The following is a 23763-nucleotide window of genomic DNA, read 5'->3' as shown; positions in this document are numbered from 1 at the left end:
ACGACCATTCGGTGCAGACGATGGTCGCCTTTGCTGCCTTTTGCCACCTCCAGCTCAAATTGTCCGCCAGTACTGTCAAACTGTATCTGGCGGGTGTCCAACACTTTGTCCTAACGCACCAGCCAAACTCCTTACCTTTTCTCAGGGCATATCCCCTCAAGAGCCTCCTGAAGGGTATTGGCAAGGTGGATCGCCATACCCCGGTCAGGCGGCTGCCGATTGATGGGGAGAAATTCCGGGCTCTCTCCAACTTGCTGGACTCGGCCCCTTTTGAGCCACTTACTAATACAGTTGTGAAAGCTGCCATGTACCTAGCCTTCTACGGCTTTCTCAGGCCCGGGGAGTTTACGGTTACTTCCTCAGCAGAGGGGCGCTCTTGTCTCCACAAACGAGATCTGGTCAAGCGGGGGGATCATTATGTTTTGACGCTCCAGTGTACCAAGACCAGGCAGGTGGGCTGCCCCGTTACCATCCCGCTTTACCCATCAGGGAATCTTTGGTGTCCGGTCAAAGTGCTGGATGAGTTCATGGCCCAGTCCCGGCGCTCTCCCAGCCATGCTCCACTTTTTACGTTACTGGGCGTTCCCCTCACCACGTCCAAGTTCATTTTCTACATCCGGACTCTTTGTATCAGACTGGGTTGGGACCCTGCAGCACACTCTGGTCACTCCTTCCGGATAGGTGCGGCTTCGGCTGCCTCCGGGAATAACACGCCAGGCCATATCATTAAAAGGCTTGGTCGGTGGGAGTCAGACGCCTTCCAGGTCTATATTCCTCACCCAGAGAAGGAGTTGAGACTGGCATTTCATAGGCTTGTGACTTAAGTTGTATTGAATAAAGTGTGTTGTTTTGCTTCCTCTTTTTGCCCTCTTTATTTACAGGCTACCCCCCTTACGTCGGTTCAGGCACACCACACCGACTTTCCACATTAGGGACTCGTCTTTAAGTGTTGACCACAAGTGTGCGGCCGCAGGCCGGTATTTGTGGGAGGAGCTAGCGGGCTATATAGCGCCGCCCCTCCGCTATGCCGGCCTGCTGCTGCGCTGAACGTCATCCCACCCTCCTTCACCCCCTTTTTCTCAACCTCTTACCTTTGGGGTGCCCTCTTTATTTACAGGCTACCCCCCTTACGTCGGTTCAGGCACACCACACCGACTTTCCACATTAGGGACTCGTCTTTAAGTGTTGACCACAAGGTTTTTGTTCTGAAATACCTAATTTTGAAAAAATAGAGCAATACGCCATTGTGATGGAGCCAATGATCATAGGAAATCGCTGTATAAAATAAAATATGACCAACATTCATCACATTTGTTCAACCAATATTTTATAAAATCGACTATTAACTGTTTGTGAAAGTTTCCACCACAGAATGTACTCAGCCAATGAAAGGTAAGGACTCCATTTTTATTTTTATCCTGCTATCAATGGCCAACACGGGACAACACTTCATCCATGTCTCTGGTGATCTCTGATCTCCTTATGAAGTGTTTCTTACATGATGAAGATCAGCCATGGAGTATATCTGAGGTGTATATCAGGGTGTGCTTCTTCCACAAATGTCCACCAACATTCATATAGAATACATTTCCCGCACTCACTAATACACATCGAGGGTTGTGTGGGACCCCTGATGTACAGGAAGACAGGACTTCAGTGAGGAACAAATCCCTCACTCAGGACAGAATTACGGCTTCTCCCCCATGTGCAATCTCTGATGTCTATTATGAGAGGACTTATCTGAAAAGCATTTCCCGCACTCCAGACAGGAATACGGCTTCTCCCCCGTATGCAATCTCTGATGTGTGTAAAGGTTGGACTTCTGTGAAAAACATTTCCCACACTCAGCACAGGAATACGGCTTCTCACCCATGTGTAGTTTCTGATGCGTATAAAGATGGGACTTCTGTGAAAAGCATTTCCCGCACTCAGGACAGGAATACAGCTTCTCCCCTTTGTGCGATCTCTGATGTCTGTTAAGATGTGACTTAACTGAAAAACATTTTCCACACTCAGGACAGGAATACGGCTTCTCCCCCGTGTGAGACCTCTGATGTCTGTAAAGAGTAGGCTTCTGTGAAAAACATTTTCCGCACTCAGGACAGGAATACGGCTTCTCACCTGTGTGCAATGTCTGATGCATGTAAAGACCGGACTTTCCTGAAAAACATTTCCCACACTCAGGACAGGAATACGGTTTTTCCCCTGTGTGAGACCTTTGATGTTTAACAAGGTTTGATTTTGCTACAAAGCATTTTCCGCACTCAGAACAGGAATGCGGCTTCTCGCCCGTGTGCAATCTCTGATGACTGTAATAAGAGGACTTGTCTGAAAAACATTTCCCGCACTCAGAACAGGAATACGGCTTTTCCCCTGTGTGAGACCTTTGATGTATGTAAAGATTGAGCTTCCGTGAAAAACATTTCCCACACTCAGGACAGGAATATGGCTTATCCCCCAGGTGGGATCTCAGATGCCTGTAAAGATTGGACTTGCCTGAAAAACATTTCCCGCACTCAGGACAGGAATGTGGCTTCTCACTTGTGTGAGATCTTTTATGCACATTATAATCAGATTTCAAATGGAAACACTTCCCGCACTCAGTACAGGAAAACTTCTTATCTGTTGGAAGGACGACACCGTCGCTCACAGTCTGAGGTTCCTCAAGATAATAGGAATACGATGGTCCCGCACCTTCCCTCACAGTCTGAGGTTCCTCAGGATAAGAGGAATATGATGGTCCAGCACTGTCCCTCACAGTCTGAGGTTCCTCAGGATAAGAGGAATACGATGGTCTGGCACTGTCCCTCACAGTCTGAGGTTCCTCAGGATAAGAGGAATACGATGGTCTGGCACCGTCCCTCACAGTCTGAGGTCCCTCAGGATAAGAGGAATACGATGGTCTGGCACCGTCCCTCACAGTCTGAGGTTCCTCAGGATAAGAGGAATACGATGGCCCAGCACCGTCCCTCACAGTCTGAGGTTCCTCAGGATAAGAGGAATACGAAGGTCTGGCACTGTCCCTCACAGTCTGAGGTTCCTCAGGATAAGAGGAATACGATGGTCCATCTACACTGTGTGGTGCCGGATGGACATTTGAGGTAGCCGGGTTTTCTCCTGGACTATACTGTGTGATGTCCTCATCTTCTACTTTACAGTCTGGAGACAAAGTGAGACAATCCTCTGAGGTTTTCCTCATCTCCCGTCCATGTACTAAAATAGAAATACAAAGATTATTACTAGACAGCAGCAGATTGGTTCCCCTAAACCAGGACTCCGCCCACATCAGGCAGCTTTGTCTCTGAGGATCTTACAATTCCCCCCTCAAGGTAACTAGTAAATGGTTCCTCTGATCTCCTACCAGTTCATTTCTTTATTCATGGACCTTAGTCAGAGAGTGAGGAAACAATGAGAACTGTCTTTTATAGGAGTGACAGTGATGAGGGGATTATAGGACGAGTGTCCCCTTCCCCTCTATCACTCATTTCCATCTTCCCAACACAAGAAGTCCCGCACTTCCTTATTTTCTCCATGATTTAGTCATGCATAACAGCGGGGCTGAGCCCCACCAGAGGTCAGAGAGTGAGGATGGGGGGAGAACAACCAAGATGAAGACTGGACTGATCCTGAAGACCACCATCATTGGGTTACTGACTCCTCCCTCATTATTACTTTCTCTTTAAGGTTTCAAAGTTGGAGGATGTTATCACATTATTATCAACATGTAAAAGTCTGTCCTCCAATCAGATCATCAGATGTAAAATGTCCAGCTGGTAAAACATGGGTGTAACAAAAGAGAATCCATATTATGTGTATATATAGCAGTGGGTAGAGGGGAGAGAGCAGAAGTCAGGAGTATGTAATGTACAACATAGAGTATATAGTACAGGGGTCAGGAGTATGTAATGTACAATATAGAGTATATAGTGCAGGGGTCAGGAGTATGTAATGTACAACATAGAGTATATAGTGCAGGGTCAGGAGTATATAATGTACAACATAGAGTATATAGTGCAGGGGTCAGGAGTATGTAATGTACAACATAGTGTTTATAGTGCAGGGGTCAGGAGTATGTAATGTACAACATAGAGTATATAGTGCAGGGGTCAGGACTCATTATATTTGTGTTCAGTAATCAGTTGCAGAGGTCCCACACCACTGCCTCCCATCTCCCGAGACTGCACTCAGTGACTTGGGTGTGAGACTATACAGACATATCCCTCCACCCGCCACAGCCAGCAGACAACAGAGCAAAGAACCCTGGGAGAATGGTTCTGTCAGAGATCTTAGGCATGATTCAGAAGACCCAGGCACATGCCTCAGGTGCCTACATTGACTATGGTGAAAATCGACATTTTGCTGAACCCCAGAATCTCCATACATCCAGTCTAGATACATAATTTGTGTCTGCAGCACAGAAAAGGAAGATTATCCGAGAAATACAGGAATACAGGACGGGGAACACAGCTCAGGAAAGGGACCAGGGTATTACAGGCTGATATCACCCAGTCCCCTCCCTACTCTGGACCAATCAGTGAGCAGTATGTGTGAAGGAATGTATTTAGTGTTAATGACCCACCTGTGCTGATCTCTGTAGGAGTGTCCTCCTCTATAAATGTCCCCGTTATTCCATCCTCCTCCATAGACTGCTGATCATCCCTTACATACGTCTCTTCTTCTTCTGCTTTAACCTCAACTTTCCAATCTCTCAGGTTTCCACTCTGAATATATAATAAAAATGACATCAATGGTAACAATGCAGATAATGTACAGATCCTAATGATACTATCAGTGATTGTTCCTCATCTACCTGATGATGGTGAGGGATGGTGTGACCTTCCTGTCTGGATTCCCGAGAATACAGAGGATGAGGACATCTCTCTGGTGGGTTCCTGGTATTAGGTGGTTCCATCATATCCTTGTGTCCTTCTGAAAACTCCTTCAATACTCCATATTCCTCCTCCTCCTCTTTATATTCTTTTTTAATGATAATATTATAATCCCAGAGGTTTCCAACCTGAATATATAGAAAAATATTAATTGTAACAAACAAGCTTGTGCTGTATATATATATATATACAGTGAAACCTTGGTTTACGAGTACCTTTGTTTACGAGCGTTTTGAAAGACGAGCAACATTTCTTTAAAAAAACTGTCTTGATATACGAGCACTGTCTTGATATACGAGCAGTTTTATACACTAAAAGCATGCCATCCCCTCTGTTAATGCCCTCTGTTACATACCATTATGTGTCCCAGTGCTTGTACTGTATATAAAGATGCCGATTTATATTGTTTCAGAGTGTCCCTGCACTTACTGTATATGTCTCCTCGTTTCTCTGCCTCTCTCTCACCTCGTCTCTCTGCTCTACCCGGCGGGAGGGGCCGATCACTCCTTCTGACGTCATCTGAGGAGGAGGGGAGGAGAGAAGCAGAGGGCTGCAGTGAACAGCCAGACACACTCTAATACAGTATAATCTGCATCTGTTATGTACAGCACGGACACAGGGACACATAATGTTTAACAGAGGAGATGGCATCCTTATACTGTACAGTAATGTACTTTATATATAATAACAGCATATCTTTATATTACTATAAATGCTTGTGGAACGAATCAGCTGAGTTTCAATGCTTTCCTATGGGAAAACTTGCTTTGATATACGAGTGTTTTGAAATACAAGCAAGCGGCTGGAACCAATTATACTCGCAAACCAAGGTTCCACTATATATATATATATATATATATATATCATAACTACCAATAATTGCTACTCATCTACCTGATGATGGTGGGGGATGGTGTGACCTTCCTGTGTGGAATCCCGGGAATACAGAGGACGGGGACCTCTCTCTGGTGGGTTCCCATTACTGGATCCATCTGTAGGAAACACACACACTGACTGAATACATTGTTTCTATGTGTTTATCAGATGATGGGGGATCTAGGTGGAGCCTCCGTACTGCTCTCTCCTTTACAATAAAGTCTCCTCTTACCCGGTGATGTGAGGGGCGGCTGATTCTCCATCTTGAAATCAGAATTACCAGCACTGCTCACCTCTCCGGTCAGCAACTCCATCATCTTTTTGGTGACTTCAATAATCTTCTGCATGTTGTTTTTCCCAGGTTTTAGGGAGTGAAATAGAGGGATTGTGATGGTTACCTGGTCACCAGACTTTACAGGAGGAAAACTCTGAAAGAACAAGGGTAATATTACGAGACCCTCCCAAAACCCACCTCACCTCGCCGGTCAGGTCTGTATTTTATTAATAGAGGTAAGAGTGAGGTCATGTGACCTCCCAGAATCCTCCTCACCTCTCCGTGAGAATTACCTACCCGTGAGAAAAACCTACCCCTCGTCACTTCCGGTGCACGGCACTGTATTTAATGCGGCGGTTACATTAAAATAACTGTGATGCAATATGACTCATCTCCGCTCCTGTCCCGGTCACTTCCCTGCTATCGGCAAGTAAATATAAAAGCGGCGGCGGGTGTATGAAAACATACATCACGGAGCCGAGAGCCGCTTTTATATTTTCTTGCCGAGAGCAGGGAAGTGACCGGGACAGGAGCGGAGATGACTCATAGTGCTGCACAGCTGTTTTATGCAACCGCCGCGCGGGTAGGTTTTGTTCACGGTACACCGACATATTTCCATACTAGTGCGCATGCGCACTAGTCAGCTTCTCAGTTCTTCCATCAGGTATCCGGAGCTCTGAGCATGCGCAGTGCTGCGCTGCTCAGCTGTTCCTGGGCGGAAGTGACGAGGGTAGGTTTTTCTCACGGGGTAGGTAATTCTCACGTTACACCGGTCAGGTCTGTGTTTTATTAATAGAGGTAAGAGTGATGTCATGTGACCTCCCAGAAACCTCCTCACCTCTCCAGTCAGGTCTGTGTTTTATTAATAGAGATAAGAGTGATGTCATGTGACCTCCCAGAATCCTCCTCACCTCTCCGGTCAGCAGGTAGATGATCTCCAGTGTGAAGTTTAGTATTTTCTCAGTCATATGACTCCAGTTCTCTTCCATCTTCATTGGTGCCGTTATTTGATCTATACAGGTCTCCATGTTGACAGATAACTTTGGTAAAAAAAAAAAAGAACTATTTGGATGTGTTTGATTACACAATATTAGGATGTGGATGTAAGGGGAGGGGGTATGAGGTAATAGGAGGCTTGTTGCTACATATTCCAGGTTCCTGGACCATTTTGGTCTTCCAAAATTCCCGTCTCTGTTGAGTTTGTTTTGTTTCTGAACTGGTTTTACTTATTTTTCCATCTAGAGGATGGGTGAATTAGGAAATCAATCAGCCTTACACCTCCGGATTATTATGTAAAACATTTGTTTTCCAACAGTCCTGTCCTCCGCACTCCACTCTAAGCCTCCGGTTCCAAAATGCGTCCAGCTCCCGGGGACCGCACCAGGGGCTTAGAGTGGAGAGTGGAGGACAGGTCGGTTGGAAAACGGGTGTTTTACATATTATTTCTGCAGGTGTAAGGCTGATTGATTTGCTAATTCACCCATTGTTGGACCTGGCTACTGAAGGTTCTCACCTGTTGGCTGATTGGAGTTACGGATAGGCCGGTCAGCCTAACATCAGTAGTCTGCAAGATTTTTGAGGGGATGTTAAGGGACCACATACAAGACTTTAGTAATGAAAACGGTATTATTAGTAGTAATCACCATGGATTCATGAAAAATCGTTCTTGCCAAACCAATCTATTAACCTTCTACGATGAAGTGAGCTGCCACTTAGATAAAGGTAAGCCTGTGGATGTGGTGTATCTGGACTTTGCAAAGGCCTTTGACACCGTTCCCCACAAACGCTTACTGTTCAAACTAAGGAAGTTAGGTATGGACCATAAGGTGAGTACCTGGATAGAGAACTGGCTCCAGGGGAGGTTGCAAAGGGTGGTGATTAATGGGGAGTACTCGGACTGGGTGGGTGTGGAAAGTGGGGTCCCCCAAGGATCTGTCCTGGTACCAATCCTGTTTAATTTATTCATAAATGATCTAGAGGAGGGGATATCGAGTAAAATCTCTGTATTTGCGGATGATACTAAACTAAGCATGCCAATATCTTCTGGGCAGGATGTGGAAACCTTACAAGCAGACCTGAACAAAATAATGGGGTGGGCAACTACATGGCAGATGAGGTTTAATGTTGAAAAATGTAAAGTAATGCACTTGGGTGCCAGAAACCAGAAAGCAAGCTACTCACTAGGGGGGGAACCTCTGGGTGAGTCTAGGATGGAAAAGGACCTGGGGGTACTGGTAGACAACAGGCTTGGCAGTGGCATGCAATGCCAAGCCACTGCAAGCAAAGCCAACAGAATACTGGGATGTATAAAAAAGGGGATTCACTCCAGAAATGAAGAGATTATTCTCTCACTCTACAAGACTCTGGTCCGGCCACATCTGGAGTATGCTGTCCAGTTCTGGGCACCGGTCCTCAAGAAGGATGTGCTGCAACTGGAGAAAGTCCAGAGAAGGGCAACAAAAATAATTAGGGGAATGGAGGACATCAGCTATGAGGAAAGACTACAAGCACTGAACTTATTCTCTCTGGAGAAAAGACGATTGAGGGGGATATGATATCAATGTACAAATACTGTACTGGCAACCCTAGCATATGGAAAAACCTATTCAGAGAAAGGGAATACAATAAGACACGTGGCCACTCACTAAAACTAGAGGAAATGCGGTTTAACCTTAAAATACGCAGGGGGTTCTTCACTGTCAGAGCGGTAAGGATGTGGAATTCTCTTCCGCAAGCAGTGGTATCAGCAGGGAGCATTGATAGTTTCAAAAAACTATTAGATGGGCACCTTAAAGACCACAACATACAGGGGTATACAATGTACAACATACAGGGGTATACAATGTACGGTTAACAGCAAACACACACACACATCATAGGTTGAACTGGATGGACTGATGTCTTTTTTCAACCTCACTAACTATGTAACTATGGATGTTCTCATATACCATCCAGGAGATGCAAGGTTGGGGAATCCTTCAAATCACCCACTGCTGTATTTGACCATTGATGGTCCATACCTGTCAGTGTGTGGTGGAGGCTCTATCTCACTATTGTGCAGTTTCCAACACCTGGGTGGAAGTTCCTGCTCAAAAACCTCTTGACCTATCTTCTTGCATGCCGGACTCTGATGAACATTTTAATACTATTGTGCTTCACTTTAACTAGCGCTGCTTGTGTGTATATAACAAATGTAATAATATTAGAAAATGTAACAAGAATACTCAACTATAGATACTTGACCAAGGAGTCCCACCCATTTCGAATGCGGCTTGGCACAGATGATCAAAATTAGGGACGTGCATTTAAGCAGTCCTGAGACGAGACTAATTATTCCAAATTTTAACTGTAGTATATACAGGAGGCTCTGGTAGGATTTGACCAATTGCAACTGTTTGGGGAGTGGCATCACCTTTTAAGGAGCTATCCCATCCTGCTCAGTTTACAATGAAATTTCTATAGCATTGGGTCATCTAAAAGGCAACCAGACTTATAATTCATTCCTAGATATTGTGAGTCAATAATACTAAGGAAATATAAAATTTCCCCATCAAAATGAATGGGCTGCCAAAAACGGAACACGCAGAAATGCACAGGAACACACACGTATTTTTCCTCCCTCCAACACTAGTAATGGGACATATTCTTCATGGCAGGTTGGGGAATGTTTACCGGCCAGCAATATACACTCACCGGACACTTTATTGGGTACACCTGTTCAATTGCTTGGTAACACAAATTGCTAACCAGTCAATCGCATGGCAGCAACTCAATTAATTTAGGCATCTAGACATCAAATAAAAACCACAGCGTTCAGAACAGAGGAAACATCAGGTGAATGGAAACGTCCATCAGTTGCACAGGCTGCGGTGATCTCTCCAAACACCATGGGATACAATATCATGCAAAAGGACAGCCGGCAACTCTGTAATTCTTCCAATTCTTTATTTTCACGCCTCAGTGAGTAAAAAGAAAAGGTGACTGACACGTTTCAGCGACGAGCCTTGATCACAGCACCTTTAGATGCATTTAGGCATCTAGATGTGGAGACAACATGCTGAAGTTCAAACCGAGCATCAGAATGGGGAAGAAAGGGGATTTAGGTGACTTTGAACGTGGCATGTTTGTTGGTGCCAGACGGGCTGGTCTGAGTATTTCTGAGACTTTCACGCACAACCATCTCTCGGGTAGACAGGGAATGGTGGGAAAAAGAGAAAAAAAATCCAGTGAGCGGCAGTTGTGTGGTGGAAAATACCTAGTTGAGGTCAGAGGAGAATGGGCAGACTGGTTCCGGATTATAGAAAGGCAACAGTAACTCAAATAACCACTCGATACCATCTCGGAATGCACATCACTTCGAACCTTGAAGCAGATGGACCACATCGGGTGCCACTCCTGTCAGCTAAGAACAGGAAACTGAGGCTACAATTGGCACAGGCTCACCAAAATTGGGCAATAGAAGATTGGAAAAACATTGCCTGGTCTGATGAGTCTCGATTTCAGCTGTGACATTCAGATGGTAGGGTCAGAATTTGGTGTAAACACAAAAGCATGGATCCATCCTGCCTTGTATCAACGGTTCAGGTTGGTGGTGGTGGTGTAATGGTGTGGAGGAGGAGGGGGGAGGTAACGGTTTAGGCTGGTGGTGTAATGGTGGGGGGGTCTTGGCACACTTTGGACCCTTTAGTACCAACTGAATATGGTTTAGATGCCACGGCCTACCTGAGTATTGTTGCTGCCCATGTCCATCCCTTTATGACTACAGTGTCCCCATCTTCTAATGGCTCCTTCCAGCAGGATAATATCGCAAAGCTCCAATCATCTCACCACTGGTTTCTTCAACAAGACAATGAGATCATTGCACTCCAATGTCCTCCACACTCACCACATCTCATCCAATAGAGCACCTTTGGGATGTGGTGGAATGGAATATTCGTATCATGGATGCCACCAAGAATGAAGGCAAAAGGGGGTCCAACCCCGTACTAGCAAGGTGTACCTAATAAAGTGGCCGGCAAGTGTAAGAGGCTCTATGCTCCTAACCCCCGAACTCCATCATTGTGTTGGACCATTGGCTGCCTGTGTAGTGTAATATTGGCCCTTTGTAGGCCACGTATGGTCATTGTCTTCTCTATTTATAGTCAGTGCTGTTTGATTAGAGGAACATATTACTAGAATTTATCTCCAAAATGAAGATAATGTTCTCCCCGTAAGTGGGGAAATGTTCTGACCCTGAAGGGGTTCATCAATGTCTCCACAATATATGTATGTGTGTATCATCATCTGCTGAAGATAAAAGACGTCACAGTGACTATGGAGGAAGATGACGGACATGACGGTGGGGGGGTTACTGGGTTTAAATAGAAAATAAGATCTTATTACCTCCTCTACTGCCACTTCCAGCAATGTCTCCCCTCTACTTCCTCCCGACTCACCTCTGACCTGGAACTTCCTATCTGTACCTGACATCACTTCCTGTCTGGTAGACATTAGCTCAATACCTTGTGGAGATTCAGAGGAACTGCAGCCCTCCGAGAAACGTCTCGTAATTTGATCACGGCCTTGTGCTGTGCCTGTATGTACTACACTGCTCCAAAGAATTCACGGAACACTTCCTTATTAGAGTACAGCATCAAGTCAATTAATCTCCTGTGATATTGATCTGGTCAGTTAAGTAGCAGAGGGGGTTGTTAATCAGTTTCAGCTGCTTTGGTGTTAATTAAATTAACAATTGGTGCACTAGATGGGCAACAACGGGACAACCTCCGAAACAGGTATGGTTTTACAGGTGGAGGCCACTGACATTTTTTTCCCTACTCATCTTTCCTGAGTGTTTGTCCCTAGTTTTGCATTTGGCTGGGGTCAGTGTCACTACTGGTAGCATGAGGCCATACCTGGACCCTATAGAGGTTGCACAGGCAGTCCAACTCCTCCAGGAGGGCACATCAATACGTCCCATTGCCAGAAGGTTTGCTGTGTCTCCCAGCACAGTCTCAGGAGCATGGAGGAGATTCCAGGAGACAGGCAGTTACTCTAGGAGAGCTGGATGGGGCCATAGAAGGTCCTTAACCCATCAGCAGGACCGGTATCTGCTCCTTTGTGAAAGGAGGAACAGGATGAGCACTGCCAGAGCCCTACAAAATGACCTCCAGCAGGACACTGGTGTGAATGTCTCTGACCAAACAATCAGAAACAGACTTCATGAGGTGGCCTGAGGGCCCGTCCTTTAGTGGGCCCTGTGTTCACTGCCCAGCACTGTGGATTGCCATTTGTCAGACCCTACGCTGGTGCAATGGGTCCTGAGTTCCTTCTGTGCACGACAATGCCCGGGCTCATGTGATGAGAGTATGCAGCCAGTTCCTGGAGGATGAAGGAATTGATACCAATGAATGACCCCCACGCTCGCTTGATCTAAATCCAAAAGAACACCTCTGGGACATTATGTTTCGGTCCATCCAACGCCGCCAGGTTGCACCTCAGTCTGTTCAGGAGCTCAGTGATGCCCTGGTCCAGATCTAGGAGGAAATACACCAGGACACCATCTGTCGTCTCATTAGGAGCATGCCCCGACGTTGACAGACATGCATACAAGCATGTGGGGGCCATACGATCCTCCGAGGACCATTCTGAGTTGCTGCAATGAAATTTCAGCAAAATGGAGCTCTTCCCCCACCCCCAATAGAGAGCTCTTCAACGAAACCCTGACCCCCCCTCACTACAAAGATCATCCCTCTTTAGTATAAAGCTCCCCTTACTCCCACCCCTCCAAGAAAGTGCTCCCCTCCCTTTCCTCACAGTACACAATGTTCCCCCCAAGTTCAGAGCTACCTCCTCCCCTGGTACACAGTCGACGTTCCACCCCCCTCCCCCCCCAGTATGCAGAGCTCCCCCACCCCAAATACATCACCCCCTCCTTCCTCTCCCCCAGGAAACAGAACCTTCACTCCCCCACAGTACACAGAGCTCCCCACCCCCCCCCCCCACACAGTACTAAGCTTCCCTCTTTTTCCTTTGCCCCAGTACACAGAGCTCCCCCTCCTCCCACCCCCAATACATAGACCTCCACACAGTACACAGAGCTCCCTCTATCTACTCTTCTCTGGGACACAGAGCTACCCCCCTTCCTCCCACCACCCTTCCCAGTACACAGAGCTACCCTTCCTCCCACCACCCTTCCCAGTACATAGAGCTCCTCACCCCCAAATACAGTGCTCTCCCCTCACAGAGCTCCCCCTCTTGCAACCCTTCAGTACAAAGAGCTCCTTCCAGTACACAGAGCATCCCCCCCCCCCAGCATGCAGAGCCCTTTAAAGTATAGAGCTCCTCCTTCTCCCCCCCCCCGTACACAGTGCCCCCCACTTCCCATCCTCCAGTACACAGAGCATCCCCCAGTAAACAGAGCCCCTCTAAGTTTGGAGCTCCCTCATACTTCTCCCCCCGGTACACAGTGCCCCCCCACTTCCCACCCCCAGTATGCAGAGCTCCCACCTCCAAATACAGCACCCCCACCTTCATTCCCCTACAGTACACAGAGCTCCCCATCCCCCGAGCACAAAGCTTCCCCTTTCTTCCTTTTCTCCAGTACACAGAGCTCACCCTCCTCCTATCCCCAATACATAGAGCTTCACCCAGTACACAGAGCTCCCTCTACCGACACTCATCCAGGACACAGAGCTACCCCTCCTCCCTCCTAGTACACAGAGCTCCTCATCCCCTAAGTACAGTGCTCTCCCCTCAAAGAGCTCCCCTTCTTCTCACTCTCCAGTTAAAAGAGCTCCTCCCAGTACACAGAGCATCCCCCCTCTAAGTATCAAGCACCCCTCCTTTTTCTCCCCCCACTACACAGTGCTCCCCCACTTCCCACCCTCCAGTACAAAGAGCTCCTCCCAGTACACAGAGCACCCCGCCCCAGTATGCAGAGCCTTCTCAGTATAGTGCTCCCTCCTCCTTCCTCTCCACCAGTACACAGGACCCTCCCAAGTATTCAGAGCCCCCCCCCCCCAAATACAGCACACCCCTCTTCCTCTCCTCCCAGTACAAAGAGTCATCACTCCCCCACAGTACACAGAGCGCCCCATTCCCCAAGTACAAAGCTTTCCCCTTCTTCCTCTCCCCCAGTACATAGAGCTCCACCCAGTACACAGAGCTCCCTCTACCTACTATGTAGGACCGTTGATCACTGTTCCTACACCTCAAGCCACAGCCAATCACAGTTAGAGTCACGCCCCTAGGGACACACATAACCCCTCCCTCTCAAAAAAAGTTAACCCCTTCACTGCCAGTGTAATTTTACAGTAACAGTGCATATATATAGCACTGATTACTGTAGAAATGTCACTGGTAACCCCAAAAGTGTCAAAAATGTCAGTCAAGGGTCCGATCTGTCCGGCACAATGTCGCAGTCCCGCAAAAAAAAAAAACGCAGATCGCCGCCATTACTCGTTAAAAAAAAAAACAATAAAAATAACAAAAATCTTTCCCTTAGTCAGTAAACGCAATAACTTTTGCGCAAACCAATCAAAATACGCTTTTTGCGATTTTTTTTTTACCAAACATATGTAGCATAAAACAAATTGGCCGAAAATGTTAAAAAATTTAGATTTTTACATTTTTGGGGGGGGGGGGGGGATTTCATATAAGAAAATGTGAAAAATATTGTTATTTTTGCAAAATTGTCGCTCTTTTTTTGTTTATAGCGCAAAAAGTAAAAATCGCACAGGTGATCAAATACCACCAAAAGAAAGCTCCGCCCACAAGGGGAGGAGTCCAGCGAGGTAGGTCTACGTCGCTGGACGATAACGAACCACTTTGCCGCAGAAGTGTCAATGTGAGCGGTCGGCACTCGGCAAGTGGTTAAAGGCTTTTCTTAAAAGTGTTCTAGTGTAACCCCTAGCTAGGAGTCTGTCGCATTAGCCTGATGCTGGAAATTAATGTCCCAGTGTTAATGTATTTGATCGAATGTCTTTTTAAACAATATAATTAAAAAATTATTTTTTATAAAATACAAATGTGTAGTTACATAAATTTGGGTATGATACCTATAGCCCACAATCACCAATTTCCCTATGCATTCCCTATGAATTTCCAAATTCCCTATGTATTGGTAATACAAAAATTAGTTCAACCAATAGAAAAAAAAAAAAAGCTTACATCACAAAATTTACCAACGAAAGGTAAGGACTCCATTTTTATTTTTCTCCTGCTATCAATGGCCAACACGGGACAGCACTTCATCCATGTCTTTGGTGAACTCTGATCTCCTTATGAAGTGTTTATTACATGATGAAGATCAGCCATGGAGTATATCTGAGGTGTATATCAGGGTGTGCTTCTTCCCCACATGTCCACCAACATTCATATAGAAGACATTTCCCGCACTCAAGGCACTAATACACCTCAAGGGTTGTGTGGGACCCCTGATGTACAGGAAGACAGGACTTCAGTGAGGAACATTTCCCTTACTCAGGACAGGAATACGGCTTCTCACCAGTGTGCGATCTCTGATGTCTGGAAAGAGCGGACTTCTCTGAAAAACATTTCCCGCACTCAGGACAGGAATACGGCTTATCCCCTGTGTGAGATCTCATATGTATGTTAAGATGAGACTTCCGTGCAAAACATTTCCCGCACTCAGCACAGGAATACGGCTTCTCACCAGTGTGCGATCTCTGATGTGTGTAAAGATGGAAATTGTGTGCAAAACATTTCCCGCACTCAGGACAGGAATATGGCTTCTCACCAGTGTGCGATCTCTGATGTCTGGAAATAGCGGACTTATCTGAAAAACATTTCCCGCAATCAGGACAGGGATACGGCTTTTCCCCCGTGTGAGATCTCTGATGCATGTTAAGATGGGACTTCCGTGCAAAACATTTCCCGCACTCAGGACAGGAATACGGCTTCTCACCTGTGTGCAATGTCTGATGCATGTAAAGACTGGACTTTTCTGAAAAACATTTCCCACACTCAGGACAGGAATACGGTTTTTCCCCTGTGTGAGACCTTTGATGTTTGCAAAGGTTTGATTTTACTACAAAGCATTTTCCGCACTCGGAACAGGAATATGGCTTCTCGCCCGTGTGCAATCTCTGATGACTGTAATAAGAGGACTTGTCTGAAAAACATTTCCCGCACTCAGAACAGGAATACGGCTTTTCCCCTGTGTGAGTCCTCTGATGTGTGTAAAGAGTGAACTTCCGTGAAAAACATTTCCCGCACTCAGGACAGGAATGTGGCTTCTCACTTGTGTGAGATCTTTTATGCACATTATAATCAGATTTCAAATGGAAACACTTCCCGCACTCAGTACAGGAAAACTTCTTATCTGTTGGAAGGACGACACTGTCGCTCACAGTCTGAGGTTCCTCAGGATAAGAGGAATACGATGGTCTGGCACCGTCCCTCACAGTCTGAGGTTCCTCACGATAAGAGGAATACGATGGTCCGGAACCGTCCCTCACAGTCTGAGGTTCCTCAGGATAAGAGGAATACGATGGTCTGGCACTGTCCCTCACAGTCTGAGGTTCCTCAGGATAAGAGGAATACGATGGTCCGGCACCGTCCCTCACTGTCTGAGGCTCCTCAGGATAAGAGGAATACAATGGTCCGGCACTGTCCCTTACAGTCTGAGGTTCCTCAGGGTAAGAGGAATACAATGGTTCATCTACAATGTGTGGTCCCGGATGGACATTTGAGGTAGCCGGGTTTTCTCCTGGACTATACTGTGTGATGTCCTCATCTTCTACTTTACAGTCTGGAGACAAAGTGAGACAATCCTCTGAGGTTTTCCTCATCTCCCGTCCATCTACTAAAATAGAAATACAAAGATTATTACTAGACATCAGCAGATTGGTTCCCCTAAACCAGGACCCGCCCACATCAGGCAGCTTTATATCTGGGGATCTTACAATTCCCCCCCTCAAGGTAACTAGTAAATGGGTCCTCTGATCTCCTACCAGGTCATTTCTTTATTCATCGACCTTAGTCAGAGAGTGAGGAAACAACGAGAACTGTCTTTTATAGGAGTGACAGTGATGAGGGGATTATAGGACGAGTGTCCCCACTAGGGATGCACCGAAATTTCGGCCACCGAAATTTTCGGCCGAAAATGGGCCTATCCCATTTCGGCCGAAAATGGGTTAAAAATGCCGACATTAACGATCTGTGCATTAATGAACTAACAGACCGGGCGGGAGGGCGGGCGAGCGGCCGCTAATAGATATAACTATGTGAGCCTTCACTTCACTTCAATTCCCTGTCAGCGGACGATGTACATGAATGAACTGAAGTGACACAGCGGGCGGGAGGGCTGGCGGAGCGGCCGCTAATAACTATAACTATGTGAGAGCTTCACTTCCCTGTCAGGCATGTATCTCCTCTGGCAGGGAAGTGAAGGCTCACATAGTTATAGTTATTAGCGGCCGCTCCCCCCGCCCTCCCGCCCGGAGTGTCAGTTCATTCATGTACATTGTGCCGCTGACAGTGAAGTGAAGGCTCACATAGTTATGTCTATTAGCGGCCGCTCGCCCGCCCTCCCGCCCGGTGTGTCACTTCATTCATGGACAGATCGTAGTAGTAGTGACGTCACCGGGAGGCGGGCGGCCGGCCAAAGGCGCATCTTTTGAATAATGGACTCCGGAGGAGCTGAGTGAGTAGGAGAGGGACGCTGAGGCGGGGGGGGGGGGGGGGGGGCTCAGGCGAGCTTACCATTGGTATTTGTATTATGCAGCATGAGGGGGTTAATGTATTGTCACTGCTGGTCACTGATGCATTAGTGACCAACCAGTGGCACTTAACCACTTAAGCCCCGGAGGATTTGGCTGCTAAACGACCAGAGGGCATTTTGCGATTCGGCACTGCGTGACTTTAACGGACAATTGCGCGGTCGTGCGACGCTGTACCGAAACGAATTTGGCGTCCTTTTTTTCCCACAAACAGAGCTTTCTTTTGGTGGTATTTGATCACCTGTGCGATTTTTTGATCACGCGCTATAAACAAAAAAAGAGCGTAAATTTTGCAAAAATAGCAATATTTTTCCCTTTTTTTTATATGAAATTCCCCCAAAAAAAAATGTAAAAATCAAAATTTTTTAATATTTTCGGCCAATTTGTTTTATGCTACCTATGTTTGGTAAAAAAAATCGCAAAAAGCGTATTTTGATTGGTTTGCGCAAAAGTTATTGCGTTTACTAACAAAGGGAAAGATTTTTGTCATTTTTGTTGTTTTTTTTTTTAACGCGTAATGGCGGCGATCTGCGATTTTTTTTGCGGTACTGCGACATTGCGGCGGACAGATCGGACCCTTGACTGACATTTTTGACACTTTTGGGGTTACCAGTGACATTTCTACAGTAATCAGTGCTATACATATGCACTGTTACTGTAAAAATGCACTGGTAGTGAAGGGGTTAACTTTATTTGAGAGGGAGGGGCTGTGTGTGTCCCTAGGGGCGTGATTCTAACTGTGATTGGCTGTGGCTTCAACTGTATGAGGAGTGATCAATGGATCTACATAGTAGATCCATGTGATCAGCTCTCATACAGAGAGGAGAATGACAGGCAGCTTGTTTACACAAGCTGCCTGACTATCTCCCTCTCCCCCGCCGATCGCAGAGTGGCCGGCGGCGATCGGGTCCGCCGGTCACGCGCGCGGGGGGGTCCGTGACCACGCGGGAGCGGGAGCGCGCCTCCGGCGGCGCGCGCTCGCTCCCTAAACCCTCACAGGCGAGCGACGTAGACCTACGTCACTTTGCCTGTGAGGGGCTGACCGCCCACGTAGATAGTCGTGCGGCGGTCGGCAAGTGGTTAATTAACCCCTTTGTGCTGCATTAGTGCAACCAGTATCAGTGCAACCAGTGTTAATTAGCACTGATACTGGTTGCACCAATGCAGCACAAAGGGGTTAATTAACTGCCACTGGTCGGTCACTAATGCATCAGTGACCAGCAGTGACAATACATTAACCCCCTCATGCTGCACAATAATAATACCATTGGTAATTAAATTAACCTCTTGCCAACCCGTCACTGTACATATACTGTGACAGGGTGGCAGCGACAGGTGTACATCGCTGCCTGTTTTTGGTGTATGCCCCTCTTCTATCTAATTTAAAATTATTTGGGGGAAAAAGTCATTTTCGGTTTCGGTTTTCGGCCAAGGGCATCCTGCATTTTCGGTTTCGGTCCAAAATTTTCATTTCGGTGCATCCCTAGTCCCCACCCCCTCTATCACTCATTGCCATCTTCCCAACACAAGAAGTCCCGCACTTCCTTATTTAGTCCATGATTTAGTCATGAATAACAGCGGGGCTGAGCCCCACCAGAGGTCAGAGAGTGAGGATGGGGGGAGAACAACCAAGATGAAGACTGGACTAATTCTGAAGACCACCATCATTGGGTTACTGACTCCTCCCTCATTATCACTTTCTGTTTAAGGTTCCAAAGTTGGAGGATGTTATCACATTATTATCACCATGTAAAAGTCTGTCCTCCAATCAGATCATCAGATATAAAATGTCCAGCTGGTAGAAAATGGGTGTAACAAAAGAGAATCCATATTATGTGTATATATAGCAGTGGGTAGAGGGGAGAGAGCAGAGTATGTAATGTACATCATAGAGTATATAGTGCAGGGGTCAGGAGTATGTAATGTACATCATAGAGTATATAGTGCAGTGGTCAGGAGTATGTAATGTACATCATAGAGTATATAGTGCAGGGGTCAGGAGTATGTAATGTACAACATAGAGTATATAGTGCAGGGGTCAGGACTGTGTCATGTACAACATAAGAGTATATAGTGCAGGGGTCAGGGGTATGTAATGTACATCATAGAGTATATAGTGCAGTGGTCAGGACTGTGTCATGTACAACATAAGAGTATATAGTGCAGGGGTCAGGGGTATGTAATGTACATCATAGAGTATATAGTGCAGTGGTCAGGAGGATGTAATGTACAACATAGAGTATATAGTGCAGGGGCCAGGAGTGTGTCATGTACATCATAGAGTATATAGTGCAGGGGTCAGGAGTATGTAATGTACAACATAGAGTATATAGTGCAGGGGTCAGGACTGTGTCATGTACAACATAGAGTATATAGTGCAGGGGTCAGGAGTGTGTCATGTACAACATAGAGTATATAGTGCAGGGGTCAGGAGTGTGTCATGTAAAACATAGAATATATAGTGCAGGGGTCAGGAGTATATAATGTACAACATAAAGTATATAGTGCAGGGGGTCAGGAGTATGTAATGCACAACATAGAGTATATAGTGCAGGGGTCAGGACTCATAATATTGGTATTCAGTAAGCAGTTGCAGAGGTCCCACACCGCTGCCTCCCATCTCCTGAGCCTGCACTCAGTGACTTGGATGTGAGACTATACAGACATATCCCTCCACCCAGCACAGCCAGCAGACAACAGAGCAAGGAACCCTGGGAGAATGGTTCTTTTAGAGGCCTTAGGCATGATTCAGAAGACCCAGGCACATGCCTCAGGTGCCTACATTGACTATGGTGAAAATCAACATTTTGCTGAACCCCAGAATTTGACCAGGGTATTACAGGCTGATATCACCCAGCCCCACCCTACTCTGGACCAATCAGTGAGCAGTATGGGTGAAGAAATGTATTTAGAGTTAATGACCCACCTGTGCTGATCTCTGTAGGAGTGTCCTCCTCTATAAATGTCCTCGTTATTCCATCCTCCTCCATAGACTGCTGATCATCCCTCACATACGTCTCTTCTTCTTCTTCTGCTTTAATCTCAACTTTAGAATCTCTCAGGTTTTCACTCTGAATCTATAATAAAATGACATCAATGATAACAATGCAGATAATGTACAGATCCTAATGATACTATCAGTGATTGTTCCTCATCTACCTGATGATGGTGAGGGATGGTGTGATCTTCCTGTGTGGAATCCTGGGAATACAGAGAACGGGGACATCTCTCTGGTGGGTTCTCATTACTGGATCCATCTGTAGGAAACACACACACTGACTGAATACATTGTTTCTATGTGTTTATTAGATGATGGGGGATCTAGGTGGACCCTCCGTACTGCTCTCTCCTTTACAATAAAGTCTCCTCTTACCCGGTGATGTGAGGGGCGGCTGATTTTCCATCTTGAAATCAGAATTCCCAGCACTGCTCACCTCTCCGGTCAGCAACTCCATCATCTTTTTGGTGACTTCAAGAATCTTCTGCATGTTGTTTTTCCCAGGTTTTAGGGAGTGAAATAGAGGGATTGTGATGGTTACCTGGTCACCAGACTTTACAGGAGGAAAACTCTGAAAGAACAAGGGTAATATTACGAGACCCTCCCAGAATCCTCCTCACCTCTCCAGTCAGGTCTGTGTTTTATTAATAGAGATAACAGTGATGTCATGTGACCTCCCAGAATCCTCCTCACCTCTCCGGTCAGCAGGTAGATGATCTCCAGTGTGAAGTTTAGTATTTTCTCAGTCATGTGACTCCAGTTCTCCTCCATCTTCATTGGTGCCGTTATTTGATCTATACAGGTGTCCATGGTGACAGATAACTTTGGTAAATAAAAAAAAAAAACTATTTGGATGTTTGATCACACAATATTAGGATGTGGATGTTAGGGGAGGGGGTGAGAGGTATTAGGAGGGTTGATGTACATTTAGGAACTAATAGATCAAACCATAATTTGCTACAATTTCCAGGTTCCCGGACCCTTTTTGCCTTCCAAAATTCCAGTCTCTCTTGAGTTTGTTTTGTTTCTGTTAGCTTTCGATCTAGAGGCAAGGATTGATAAATACCATCCTTTTTTGACTTAATGAGTAAAAAGAGAAGGTGTCTTACGCGTTTCGGCGTTGAGCCTTGATCACAGCACCTTTAGATGCATTTAGACATCTAGACATGGTGGAGATGACATGCTGAAGTTCAAACAGAGCATCAGAATGGGGACGAAAGGGGATTTAGGTGACTTTGAACATGGCATGGATGTTGGTGGCAGACGGGCCGGTCTGAGTATTTCTGGGACTTTCACACACAACCATCTCTCGGGGTTACAGGGAATGGTGGGAAAAAGAGAAAAAAAATCCAGTGAGTGGCAGTTATGTTGAGGAAAATGCCTAGATGAGTTCAGAGGAGAATGGGCAGACTATAGAAAGGCAACAGTAACTCAAATAACCACTGGTTACATCCAAGGTATGCAGAAAACCATCTCTGAATGCACGACACTTCAAACTTTGAAGCAGATGGGCTACACCAGCAGAAGATCACACCGGGTGTCACTCCTGTCAGCTTAGAACAGGAAACTGAGGCTACAATTGGCACAGGATCACCAAAATTGGGCAATAGAAGACTGGAAAAACATTGCCTGGTCTGATGAGTCTTGATTTCAGCTGTGACATTCAGATGGTAGGGTCAGAATTTGATGTAAACACGAAAGCATGGATCCAGCCTGCCTTGTATCAACGGTTCAGGTTGGTGGTGGTGGTGTAATGGTGTGGAGGAGGAGGGGGAGGTAACGGTTTAGGCTGGTGGTGGTGGTGTAATGGTGTGAAGGAGGAGGGGGGAGGTAACGGTTTAGGCTGGTGGTGTAATGGTGGGGGGGTCTTGGCACACTTTGGACCCCTTAGTACCAATTGAATATGATTTAGATGCCATGGCCTACCTGAGTATTGTTGCTGACCATGTCCATCCTTTTATGACTACAGTGTCCCCATCTTCTAATGGCTCCTTCCAGCAGGATAATATCACAAAGCTCAAATCATCTCACCTCTGGTTTCTTCAACATGACAATGAGATCACTGTCCTCCACACTCACCACATCTCATCCAATAGAGCACCTTTGGGATGTGGTGGAATGGGATATTCGTATTATGGATGCCACCAAGAATGAAGACAAAAGGGGGTCCAACCCCGTACTAGCAAGGTGTACCTAATAGAGTGGCCGACGAGTGTAAGAGGCTCTATGCTCCTGACCCCCGCACCCCATCATTGTGTTGGCCCATTGGCTGCCTGTGTAGTGTAATATTTGCCCTTTGTAGGCCATGTATGGTCAGGATGGTCATTGTCTTCTCTATTTATAGTCAGCGCTGTTTGATTAGTGGAACATATTATTAGAATTTATCTCCAAAATGAAGAGAATGTTCCGGCCCCGTAAGTGGGGAAATGTTCTGACCCTGAAGGGGTTCATCGACATTTCCACACTATATATATACATGTGTGTGTGTCATCATCTGCTGGAAATAAAAGACGTCACACTGACTATGGAGGAAGAGGACGGACATGACGGGGGGGGGGGAAGGGGGGGTATACTGGGTGTAAATAGAAAATAAGATCTTATTACCTCCTCTGATGCAACTTCCAGCAATGTCTCCTCTCTACTTCCTCCCGACTCACCTCTGACCTGGAACTTCCTGTCTGTACCTGACATCACTTCCTGTCTGGTAGACACTAGCTCAATACCTTGTGGAGATTCAGAGGAACTGCAGCCCTCCGAGAAATATCTCGTAATTTGATCACGGCCTTGTGCTGTGCCTGTATGTACTACACTGCTCAAAAGAATTCAAGGAACACTTTCTTATAAGAGTACAGCAACAAGTCAATTCATCTCCTGTGATATTGATCTGGTCAGTTAAGTAGCAGAGGGGGTTGTTAATCAGTTTCAGCTGCTTTGGTGGTAATTAAATTAACAACAGGTGCACTAGATGGGCAACAATGAGACGACCTCCGACACAGGAATGGT

At 46.2% G+C, this 23763-nt stretch overlaps 2 protein-coding genes across 2 annotated transcripts in view; both read right to left on the bottom strand.

The window, feature by feature from the left end:
• Positions 1-4355, bottom strand: part of LOC309563939 (uncharacterized protein) — a gene marked incomplete at its 5' end in the record, with an annotated part of 30889 nt that extends 26534 nt beyond the window's left edge. The window contains 2 exons of the mRNA XM_082268570.1: positions 1700-2878; positions 4332-4355. Coding sequence (XP_082124696.1) covers positions 1700-2878; positions 4332-4355 — 1203 coding nt within the window. The remainder of the gene's footprint in view (positions 1-1699; positions 2879-4331) is intronic.
• Positions 4356-15320: 10965 nt separating this feature from the next.
• Positions 15321-23763, bottom strand: part of LOC309564445 (uncharacterized protein) — a 382799-nt gene continuing 374356 nt past the window's right edge. Inside the window, 1 exon segment of the mRNA XM_082269075.1 lies at positions 15321-15946. Within this exon segment, the coding sequence (XP_082125201.1) occupies positions 15498-15946 (449 nt within the window). The 3' untranslated portion in view covers positions 15321-15497.

This window comes from Pelophylax lessonae (assembly GCF_965119305.1).
Source record: "Pelophylax lessonae genome assembly, chromosome: 9".
NCBI lineage: Eukaryota > Metazoa > Chordata > Amphibia > Anura > Ranidae > Pelophylax > Pelophylax lessonae.
The sequence above is the reverse complement of the archived record's forward strand: the minus strand, read 5'-3'. Positions and strand labels throughout refer to the sequence as shown.